This window comes from Copadichromis virginalis, linkage group LG22, assembly GCF_057382275.1.
Source record: "Copadichromis virginalis isolate Kocher_CV1m ecotype Utaka linkage group LG22, C_Virginalis_male_GT1.1, whole genome shotgun sequence".
Taxonomy (NCBI): Eukaryota; Metazoa; Chordata; class Actinopteri; order Cichliformes; family Cichlidae; genus Copadichromis; species Copadichromis virginalis.
Window position 1 is genome coordinate 5915190 of NC_140638.1, and position 11769 is coordinate 5926958.

The 11769-nt window shown below is 39.8% G+C and overlaps 2 protein-coding genes across 2 annotated transcripts; both read right to left on the reverse strand.

The window, feature by feature from the left end:
• Positions 1 to 431: 431 nt before the first annotated feature.
• On the reverse strand, positions 432 to 5027 carry tap2a (transporter associated with antigen processing, subunit type a). Its single transcript, XM_085446208.1, has 11 exons — positions 4473 to 5027; positions 3894 to 4008; positions 3666 to 3796; positions 3346 to 3551; positions 2990 to 3187; positions 2760 to 2888; positions 2196 to 2384; positions 1929 to 2102; positions 1592 to 1751; positions 1284 to 1420; positions 432 to 795 (listed from the first exon to the last, which is right to left on the reverse strand). Exons 1-11 carry the CDS (start codon positions 4984 to 4986, stop codon positions 589 to 591), a joined length of 2160 nt encoding a protein of 719 aa, XP_085302334.1. The 5' UTR covers positions 4987 to 5027; the 3' UTR covers positions 432 to 588.
• Positions 5028 to 5504: 477 nt separating this feature from the next.
• psmb9a (proteasome 20S subunit beta 9a) lies at positions 5505 to 11172 on the reverse strand. Its single transcript, XM_085446703.1, has 6 exons — positions 10860 to 11172; positions 10636 to 10703; positions 10382 to 10513; positions 7078 to 7207; positions 6333 to 6474; positions 5505 to 6140 (listed from the first exon to the last, which is right to left on the reverse strand). Exons 1-6 carry the CDS (start codon positions 10908 to 10910, stop codon positions 6013 to 6015), a joined length of 651 nt encoding a protein of 216 aa, XP_085302829.1. The 5' UTR covers positions 10911 to 11172; the 3' UTR covers positions 5505 to 6012.
• Positions 11173 to 11769: the final 597 nt, after the last annotated feature.

Sequence of the window (11769 nt, forward strand, 5' to 3'; positions counted from 1 at the left end):
AATTTGGGTGTTTAGTACAATTACTTATTATTTTTTAATTGTTTTTCCCGTCACAGTAACGTAACAGGTTACTATTATTTTAATTTCAGCTGCACCGATTTTGTGGCATTTTGAAAATGTGACCATCTCAGTTTTTCCTTCATTGGGAAAAATTTATCAAATGGCCGAAGCCATTAAATGTCCAGTGAAAGGTTTTTTAAGTAAATATGGGAAAACAATCCAGCACATTTAGATGAGTCTGTGATTAATTTTCTATGATGTTTTTGGAGGGAAATAAAGTAACCTTTGATCTCTCTGATTAACGATAAATGAAGGTTTATGGCTTCATACGTTTGATGTGTTAAACATTTATTCACCTTTATCAAAAGCCAGGAAATGGAACAAGATTATATCATGAAGATACATATTTAAGAAAAAAAATCAAACATATGTATAATTTAATCAAAGGTTTATTACCAAATATATACAAAACAACATATATTCAATATTTACATAACCTCCGGCTCGTTCTCACACATCTGTTTGCAGCAGAGTTTTATACATCAATGATCTCAGGACATCGAGCTTCAGCACAGACTCAGTGGTTTCTCACTGTGGTGAGTTTCCTTCAGTGAAGAGCTCCTCTTTCAGTTTGTAGTAGCTTCCCTTCATGTCCATCAGCTCCCTGTGAGTCCCTCGCTCTTCAACTTTTCCACCACTTACAACAACGATCTGATCTGCGTTCTCGATGGTCTTCAGCCTGTGAGCGATCACCAGGAGGGTCTGGTTGGGGATGCTAGCGAGGGACTGCTGAATCTGTGCAGAGGCAGAAGGAGAAAATATATTATTAGTTATAAACCTCGTGAATTATCTTTTCTATTTGAAAGCACAGACAACAAACAACAAAAAACAGTTCCTATTAGTAGGACATTTTAAAAGAAATTAATTTTTATAACATTAGTTAATATAACAGAAAAATAAGAATATTTCACAGCATGTTCTGTTAAATAAATGTTTTGTTATGAAATAAATACATGTTTATGATGGGTTTCTTTCAAACATGCAAGACCAATGAGCAGATAATCAAAATGCTCTCTGATTTAGTCGCCTGCAGAAGACTGAAGACTGTTTGTGACTTTTGTAGTATTAAAGTTACAACATGTAGTCATAAGTGTTTGAGTTTAGTTGACTATTCATCATGTAGGGGTTAAAAGCACATTAAACTTTCAATTTTTGAGTCCATCTTTGAAACGTAAACCTAGAAGCTGCTGGCTGCTGGCGAGACCTTCAAATGTGCAACATACTTTATTTTCATTCTCAGTATCCAGAGAGCTGGTGATTTCATCCAGAATGAGGACCTGAGGCCGTCTGACGAGAGCCCGAGCGATGGCGATGCGCTGCCTCTCACTTTTAGCTAACTGACCTCCACCTTCACCCACCTCTGAAAAACGGACATAAAGTCACAGATTAAGTTTTAATGCAAACATATTCATATCTTATAATACAGAGTGAATCTACAATGTTCTGATGTCCCAGTGATGAAGAACTTCATGCAAAGCAGGTCTGCATGCAGCCATGAAAAACAGCCTGAGAGGAAGTTTAAACTCTGTACCTGTATCGTAGCCTTTCTCAAGCTGCATGATGAAGTCGTGGGCGTTGGCTTTCATTGCTGCGTCCTTGATTTCATCCAATGAGCAGCCTTTAAGCCCGTATTCAATGTTTTGTCTGATGGTGCCAGAGAAGAGCACAGGCTCCTGGTTCACCACAGAGATCTGTTAAACACACATAGCACATTATACATGTAGAATGAGACAACTTTCTTACAGAGACAGATTATTAATATAATGATCTAAAAATCATGTGTTTTAGTATATTTGAATAAATAGACATTTTAAAAACAGACAGGAGACGGAAGCTTTCAAAAAGCATCAGGATTCATGATGAATCACCTTCTTGTGGAGGAACTGGTGATCATAGGATTTTAGCGGTTCTTCATCCAGCAGGATTTCTCCCTGCTGAGGCTCGTAGAAACGCTCCAGCAGACTCACGCAGGTACTTTTTCCTTCTCCAGATGGACCCACCAGTGCCATCATCTGACCAGGCTTCAGCTCCAATGAAAAGTCCTGAAACACGTTATAAATGTGGTTATTCTAACAGAATAAATGGATAGGACAATCACACCCACATTAACCAACCCGCCTGTATTGCATTCTCACCTGCAGCACTGTTTTGTTGGGGTTTGCAGGATAGGTGAAGTTGAGACTCTTGAAGCTGATGTGTCCTCTCAGCTGATCAGGTTGGAGTTTGCCGTCTGTGCTGACCAGAGCCTTTCGGTCCAGGTATTCGAACACTTTCCTAGCAGCCCCCACTGAGTTCAGCATGTCACCAAAGATGAAGGTGAGCGTCTGAGAGATGACAGTCTTTGGTAAATGGATCACTTAATAATAATAACAGAGATGCATGTATGTTCAATATTGCATATGATATAATATTTTGCAATCAAATACTTAAAATAGTGAAAAATGGTGTAAAAGCTTTGAACCATCAACACTTTGTCAGTCATCTGACACCGTTCTTCTGCCTGTGCTGAGGATGAGTTAAAAACCTGGTGAGGCAGCATTTAGGTTTTATGTTCCAGCAAAAAATTGTCTCCAGTTATTTTGTGATTTTGGAATTTTTGGAGCTCAGAAACTTCAATTTTGATGCTGCAGGCTAATTCACCTGAAAGTTTGTAATCACAAGTCCTGAATGATAACATAACAGAAAGCATTATGGGATACCCTGATGTTGTCTCCAAGATCTGAGTGATAGAGGATGAAGGAAACCAGGTTCCCTGTGGTCATCTGTCCCTTCTGGATGAAAAGCCGTCCATAGTATAACACAAAGACCTGCATGGCCAACCCTGTCAGCTGTATAGACACACACACCAATGCTGCTGAATACGGCAATACACAACAATTTGTACAAACACACCCTGTTCTCTAAAAGACACAAAAGACAAACATCTTACCCTTCGTGCAAGCAGGTAAACAGCCCTAACAGTGTCCCGGCGAGTTTTGATGGTGTGTGTGACCATCAAGCGGTCACCATAGCGGCAGATTTCATGCTTTTCTGTGTTAAAGCTTCGTACTACTCGGATTCCAGACACTACCTCATTTGCAGATTCATTTGCTAAAGCCATGGAGTCCTGCATAGCCAGGGTCAACCTCTGAGGAAAGCATAAAGGAGAAGGAAACAAATTTACTGTAAACCTTTGTAAATCACTCACATTTGTTTTATTTTAATTAAGGTTACTTCCATGGCATCACACACTTATGACTATGTGGATTCGGTATCAGTTTATTGTCTCTTTAAACCTGCTTTTACCTGGTAGTGTGTGTCATACATGTTCTGTAAGAGGCCAGTGATGGGAGTCTCCATCAGTACCAGGAATGTGAGCTTCCATGAGAGGTTCAACATTAGAGAGATTATGCCCAGTGTTTTAAGGAAAGTCCTCAGCAGTACGTTGGCATTCAGACACACTGTTCTTCCCATCAGGTTAGTGTCTTTAGACAGCCTGGATGTGATTTCACCTGCATGGAAAATTAATAAAAGCCTTTACTGAAGTCATTCTGTCCTTCCTTGGCCTCGTCATTTTAATTTCTTCTTTACTTATTCTGTCCTTTGTGCGCACATGACAGCCTTACCTGTCTTTATGGTCTCAAAGAATCCGATTTCCTGTTGAGTCAAAGCCCCGAACAGCTTAACTTTGATTCTGCATGTGTAGGAGCTGATGGCACAAATTAAAAGACCCCCTCTGCAGCCAGCACTGACAGAACTAATCAAACCATCAATAAATTGGGGGGAAAAGTCAGTTATATATTACATTTGATTGACAGAATAAACCTGAAGAAAATACACTGTCTGCCTCTTACCCTCCCAGAGAGTAAAGGCCCATGAAGAGGAGAGCAGACAGGAAGTCATTCTCCTGGTAATTACTTCCAAGGATGTCAATGACTCTCCCAGTGTAGAAAGGGATGAACATCTCACCTGAGAAGAGATGCACAAATAAAAATCCCAAATAAAATAAACCACCATCATTGTTATCAGAATAAATTTAGTTCCAAAAACAGAATCGTAGCTCTTCAGAGGATAACATCTCCCATATTGACCATACTATTTTAAAATATGTACAATAATAAAGTTTCCTAGTGTTTAACATTGGTAAATCATGTATCATTCATTCAATCACACAAGCACTTCTAAGCTTAAGTATCTAACATTCATTCTCCGATGGATGCATCGGAGAGCAACATGGAGTTAGTATCTTGCCCAAGGATATTTGGCATGCAGACTGGAGCAGCCTGGGATCGAACCACCGACCTTCTGGTTAGTGGCTGATCCGCTCTTCCACCTGAGCTACAGCCACAACGTTCTTTTCTGTGTTCAGACCCATCAGTCTTATTATCTTAGCATCACCTTTGTTAGAGCTGAAATATCACTTATCTACTTACAGATGACAGCCAGCGACAGGAACACAAGTCCTCCAAACAGCAGGGGATAGTCTGGTCTGAACAGTCGGACGACTCTCATGAAAAGCTCTCTCGACTTTTGTTTCTGCTCTTTGCCTTCGGCCTCTTCGTCGGTGTCCGGGATGGTGATCTCCCAAAACAGCGCAGCAGCGAGCGAAGCTCCGCTGAACATGAGCCAGCAGCGTACATCTCCCAGCTGGCCGCACTCGCTCTCCTCTCTGTAAAGCGCGTTGGTCCCGGTCTCAAACACCGCGGGGAGCAGACTGTGTGCAGTTATAAACCGAATCAGCAGCGCTTTGGGAACCCCGAGTGTGAGCAGGCAGACGCCGATAAGAGCCAACCAGCGGAGAGCCGCACAGAGCCAGAGACGCGTAAAGTGTCCAAAGACGCTGTGAAACACCGCAAATCCTGACGCGTAAAACAACAAAAGGTCGACAGAAAGTGATAAAGTAAAAGCAACGACTTGGCGCATTGTTGTTGCTGTGATCGCTGCCATTTTTCGGCAACACTCGTCCTCAAATGACCTGCTGTGTCGCAGGACCACAGTTTTAGGTTTATTTACTTTCAGTTTCATTTTCTCACAGGATGAGGAGTTTCCCTTAAATCCAAAATGCAGAAAGCAACACCAACTGAAGCAGGACAGTGCAGGACTGTTTCTTAATATCCCTTATATGAAGTTCTTTTTTTTTTTTTTTACTGCACATGCAAACTAACAACCGACATTGTCCTGGATTAAACTTGCAACTGTAACATTCAGTGTATGAGACACTGAATGTTACAAAGGTTAATGTTTCCTTAGACCATAAAGCAGCCTTTAAAGATTTTTACTGTCGAGTGAAATGAAGAAAATCTGATTTGTTTTTGGAGAATTGTTTCTCTGACCAGAGGCCTCTCATAAAAGATGGTAACATTTCTCTGTTACTTATATTGAGGCTTCAGGAACATCCGGGGTTTCAGCCACTCCCTTATTTACAAGTGGTCAACACATGCAGATAGATTCACATATTTGATTTGGCACATATTTTTATTCCAGATGCATTCATGACAAAATTCCCACTCAGGTTTGAACCAAGGATTCTTCTTGTGTTAACCCTGTAGAGCTATGGAACATCAGGGACTCTGAATATTTTCCAAATATTACCCATTTATTGCATTAAAAGATTCAAATAATTAATCTTTAGTAAGTTTAAGAGGCTAAGGTTGCCCTTAATGATGAAGAGTAACAAAAGCAGCAGTGTAATGTATTTGTATTTTGCAGAGAAATCAAACATCATTTAATGCAAAACTTATTTTTCAATTTTATTTCATTTGATGAAACAAAAATGTAATCAACTGTAAAGACAGGGTTTTATTAACATAAAGGTTTGTTGATATAAACTTGAAATACCTTTGGATATTAGTGAGATATGCAGCAACTTGTTATTAAAGATATACCGCTCCTTAATAGTTTCATCACAGGCTGAGTTAATTGACAGTTGTGCCAAAACTGTGAGCCACAGCTTCTGTGAAGACAACTAATGTGTTATTGGTCAAAGAAGGTGGGTAACTGATTTCCTAGAATCACTTTCTCCTCTGTGCCGTGTTCATCGATGGTGACGATGTAAGCCACGCCGCCGCTGGAGCCATCACGGTTCATTGCCAAAGAAAGAGCTACGAGAAAGGGAAATGAACAACACAATATTATTTTTACAATGCAAGTTATTACAATATTTACTAGCTGTAACATGACATAATAGAGTAGGTGTTGTGAGCTGTCAGTATAAGAAACATCAACTGTCTGGTTTCCCCTGAGCATCAAATCATCAGAAGCCCTGTAGAAAAAAACAAAAGAAAAAATCTTACTGTTGACAACAAACTGCTGGCACTCCTGCTTGTTCATGCCTCTGCGATACTCAGCATCAACAAACCCGTAAACATACGAGCTGCCGGAGCCGCCGACTGCAAACGGTTGACGTGTCAGGAGCCCTTTCATAGTTGCAAACACCTGGAGTTCAAAGGGCACAGGAGCAATGTCATTTATATGGATGATACCTGTAATAACATCAAGTGTGTTGGCTCATTAAGGCATCTTATTCAAAGCTCCTAGCAACAAGCAGCAGATGTTGCTGAACCACAAATGTATTAATGAAACTTTTCCCAGTGATCTTTTAAAGCAGGGGTGTCAAACTCCAGTCCTCAAGAGCCGGTGTCCTGAATCTCCCTGCTGCAAAAACACCTTAATAAAATTAATAGGTCATAAGCAAGACTCTATAGAACTTGAGTGCATGCTGAGGTGGCAACCCCTAACCCTACTCAAGTAAATTAAAATGAAGTGTTTGGAAAAATGTACTTCTAGAAGTACTTTTATTGCGCCATGTTCAGTTATGAGCTGCTCTAACATGAATCAAATGGCTGACTTTGTAACTCAGCATGCACTCAAGTTCTATAGTCTTGCTAATGACCTACTAATTTTATTCAGATGTGTTGCAGCAGGGAAACATGGAAAAGTTTCAGGACAGCGCCCCTGGAGGACTGGAGTTTGACACCTTTGTTTTAAAGGCTCTATTTGTTCCTTTCAAAGTGTAACCACCAACATGTGATTACTGACCTGCCCTCCATTTCTTCTGTCCCAGCCGGCAACAATCAGATGTGCTGACAGCTCCTCTCTGTATTTGTATGAGATGTTCCTCACCAGAGTGGCAGCTGAGCGAACCTGAGGGTCCTCACCAACCTCGATACTGACAGAAGAAGACATAATAATACATACTTTATGAAAATACACGAGAAAGCAAACTGAACATTACATACACGAGACAGAAGACTATCAAAATAAAACAGGAAATAAAGCACAGTGAGACCAGACTTAGACACGTGGACTTCACACAGACCCTGGAGATAAAGACACAGACTAACCACGATATGATAATAGGAATAGCAACTGGTAAAAACAGAGATTAGAACTAAAGACAGAAATTTGGCAAGACAAGAAAACCAGACAGTAACGGACACAGAACACAGTGAGCCGGACAGACATGGGGCACAGAAGGTAAACAAACATGGCGACACAGTTGACACAATGAGACAGGACAGGACACGAAAAAGGATATTAGCATAAAAAACCAAGAACTCAAAATACCCAGAGGCACTAAGAAATACTGAACTCAAGACAGAGTAGTAATACAGAACTAGAACCTGAACATCTCTTAATTCCATAAGACTGAATCACAAATTGAAAACAAAAATACTGGGTTAAAGACTCAGGACGATGACAGAACTCTGTTGGTCCAAAGCTGGAAATCCCATGTACAATATTATAAGGAAGGATAAGTACAATTTCTAAATATTAATTAGATAATTACCAAGTCTTAGTTCTAAATGTTTCAGTGTATGGTCTCACGTGTTTTGCAAGTGTCTGCATGTATTTAGATGCACTGAATGGAGCCTGACATTATTAAGCCTGACAGATTCCTATACACAATACCAACATGTGGTAATATGATATATTTTATTTTCCTTTTTTCAGGCAGACCTTTACACGCTCTAATAGGCTAAATTCTAAGAAATATTCAGCATAAAAAGTTTGAAGATATTCATTAGGAAAATAGTATACTCAGTGTTAGCATTTATCATTTTTTTCACAATAATATCTAGACTTTTACTCTGAATACCATTTTAGTTTGAACAATAAAGAAACCAGAAAAAAAATGTTCCAAAACATTTACTGGAATGTAGGTGACTCAACTAAAGGTATTTAGAGTTAAAAAATATTGAGAGATAGATTTAAACTTGTTAATTTTTAATAAGCTTATAAATCCCCAATTCCAATAAAGTTGTTGTGCATTGTAAAATGTAAATACAATCAGACAGCAATGGTTTAAAAATCTCATAGTCATATTTTACTCACAATAGAACCTATAAAATACACTAAAAGTTTAAGCCAGTTTACTGTTTAATGAAAAATATTAGCTCATTTTGAATTTGATGGCAGTAACAAATTCAAAATGAGCTAAAGTTTGGGATGGGGTCAAAAATAGGCTGGAAAAGTAAGTAGTACTAAAAAGAAAAAGCAAGAGGAACATTTTACAGCTAATAACGTAAACTGGCAACAAGTCAGTAACTTGATTGGCTACAAAAAAAACATGTTTTAGAGGCAGAGTTACTCAGACGTAAAGTTGGGCATACGTTCAGCAATCAGCAAAAACAAAAGTGCTGACTATTTTTTACAAATTTCAAAATAATTTTCCTAAATGTAAAATTCAAGACTTTGAATATCTCATCAGCTACAGTTCATAATATCATCAAAAAAAAGTCAGTCTGCAGAAATCTCTGTGTGCAAGGGCCAAGGCTGAAAATCAGTACTGGATACCTGTGATCTTTGGGCCCTCAGGTGGCACTGCATTAAAAACAGGCATGATTCTGTCATCAAACTCACTTCATGGGCTTAGGAACACTTCCAAAAATCACTGTCTTTGAGCAAGCAGTTCACAGTGCTATCCAGAAACACAGGTGAAAGCTCTGTCACCCAAAGAAGAAGCCCTATGTGAACATGAGCCAGAAACGCCGCCATCTTCTCTGGACCAAGGATCATTTTAAATGGACTGAGGAATTGTTGAAAACTGCTCTCTGGTCAGATGAATCACAATTTGAAATTCTCTTGGGAAAACATGGACACTGGTACCTGCGGACTAGGAAAGGGACCATCTGGCTTATTACTGGCTTAGTTCGAAAGTCTGACCCTCTGATGATATGGTGCCTGTGGCGTTGGCAGCTTGCACATTTGAAAAGGCACTGTAATGGACTGATTCGTATATAGTGCTTTTCTACTGTCCTGGAGCACTCAAAGCACTTTATACAACTTGCTACATTCACCCATCACACAAGCACTTTCTTCTATACTTTAAGTGCTTTCAATTTAAACGTTCATACACATACATACTCTGATGGAATCATCGGAGAGCAATTTGGGGTTAGTATCTTGCTGAAGGATACTTGCCATGCAGACTGGGGGAGGCAGGAACTGTTCCATTATTAGAGGTTGTGGGTGTTATCTAACTGGAGGCATAACTCACAGACACACAACACCCACCATTACTCCAGTGAGTATCCTTTATTATTTTTAATCCCCCTCCCAACAACAACCCACCACAAACGCTCCTACCTCTTCTCATTTACCTGATACTACAGGAACCACCAACGAACCACCAACCTTCCGATTAGTTATTGACCTGCTCTATCTACTGAGCTACAACCGCTACAGCCACAGTTGATGATGAAACGTATACACAGATTTTAGAGGAATATATGCTCCCACGCAGACCACATCTTTGTCAGGCAAGACTTTGCATATCTCAGCAAGACAATGCTGAACCACATACTGAAGCTATAACAAACGCGTGACTCGTAGTAGAAGAGTCTGGATGCTGAACTGACCTGCATGCAGTCCAGTCTAGCTAAAATGCTCTACCACAGAAGAATGGGACAATACTACTCTCTCAAAAGTTCAGCAGGTGCTCTCTTCATATGCCAGATGCTTACAGACTGTTGGTAAAATAAGAGGGGTAACTACACAGTGGTAAACTTGGCCCTATGTTTTTTTCATATGTTCTGCAGCCATAGAAATGTGAAATGAGATAATATATTTTTAAATAGTTTACTTCCTCACTTCAATTGTGTGATGTTTTTATACACTCTATAGTGAATAACATAGTGGTTTATCAGACTTGTGAATCATTCATAATGTTTTTTCATTTAGATTTTACACAGCATCCCAACATTCTGGGTTACGGTTAGGACTGGATGCAAACAAGCTTAATCAGACTTTAAGCTTTTTTACAATCTTACTATTAAATTATAACCTTACTTATGAAAGGATCACAGTGTATCAGCCTTTTTTCAGTACTTTGTGCATTTACCTGTGCACATCCAGCTGGTAGTTGACTATCTCAGCCATGGTCTGAGCATCTGCTGCAGATCCTGACAGAGCACAGTAGATCTTATCATGGAGGGGAGACAGTTTGTTCATCACCCTGTTCACCACCGTCTCTCTGTGTGGAGGATGAAGGGAGAGATTCACATTGAAGGGTGAATATGTTAAAATAGGAGGAACTGTTATCCAGGCAGAAACGGTCACACGGCGAACGCGCACGTTTGCGCGGGCACGACTTACCCAGCAGACACTCGGGAATCAGACCCCAACACGACCCCACCATCATACTCTATGCCAATAATGGTTGTCTGCGAATAAAACAGGAAAAAAACAATATTCAGAATTACTTCCGCTTAATACGCAGCTGTAATGTTCGCCTTTAACCCACGAAATAAGAAAGAGCGCAGCACTGCGCACATCAACAGTCCACCAAACCTATAAAAGACATAAAACTTTCTACTTACTCCTGTTTTCACCTCCTCTGACAACCATTCTGGTGCTGCTTCTTCCAACATGCTGCTGCAGAGATAACTACACACCGACAGCAGTCTGATTCCTCACGTAAACCGAAGCGTTTGGTCGAGCAGCTCCGGTTTTATTTCACTTTTTTACGTTTTAGAAAGCCTTCGTTTATGCTTCAACTTCTATTTTTGCTACTCTTCTTTTGCTTTGATTTACCAAACGATTTCTGCAGTCAGGTTTTAGACGGACGCCATGTTTTCCCTGATAAACTCGAAATCGAAAGTTAGGCTTGTTCACCCTCAGCACTGAGCTGCACCAGTAACAGCCTGTGTTTCAGTCAGCTGAGCTTCATTGTGCTGCACGCAGTTCAGTAGGTCAACACTAAGAAAGTATTACAGCTGAACAGGGGAGCCAAAAAGGCGTATTTATACCTAAACTGTGTTCCACTCACTGTCGGTTTATGTTGTATTGTAATTTACTCCCTTTACCTCCCACATCCTGCAATGCTTTGCTGCGTGAATCTTCTCTCATCTGGAGATATTAAATTTATAAATAATTTTGGTAGGTGACTTTAATTTACATATCAGTGATCTCTCTAACTGCGCTGCCACAGAATTCCTTAACATTTTTTAATTCAGTGCAGTGTTACTGAGCCCACACATAACCATGGCCACACTTCTATCAGTGGATAAGGTTTTCACGCTTGGTTTATCTATAATATTTGCATACGTTTTGCATACGTTGTCATTTTTGACAAATTTGTTTAGTTTTATATCTTTAATGAGCACTGGGCAGCTAGATTTCCTGCTCTCCTTTCTATTATGACTGTATCCACAACCATTTTTTTCAGATATCAGTGACTTAGTTCGTTGGTTTAATAGTGTTTGTTCATTAGTTCTGGATAGGATAGCA

Coding starts and splice junctions, on each gene's coding strand:
- tap2a (XM_085446208.1), bottom strand. CDS start 4,986: ATGGCAGCGATCACAGCAACAACAATGCGCCAAGTCGTTGCTTTTACT. Junction 3,188..3,345: donor TGTATGACACACACTACCAG/GTAAAAGCAGGT, acceptor TGCTTTCCTCAG/AGGTTGACCCTGGCTATGCA. Junction 2,889..2,989: donor TTTACCTGCTTGCACGAAGG/GTAAGATGTTTG, acceptor GTGTCTATACAG/CTGACAGGGTTGGCCATGCA.
- psmb9a (XM_085446703.1), bottom strand. CDS start 10,910: ATGTTGGAAGAAGCAGCACCAGAATGGTTGTCAGAGGAGGTGAAAACA. Junction 10,514..10,635: donor GATTCCCGAGTGTCTGCTGG/GTAAGTCGTGCC, acceptor TCCTCCACACAG/AGAGACGGTGGTGAACAGGG. Junction 7,208..10,381: donor TACCAGCTGGATGTGCACAG/GTAAATGCACAA, acceptor TTCTTCTGTCAG/TATCGAGGTTGGTGAGGACC.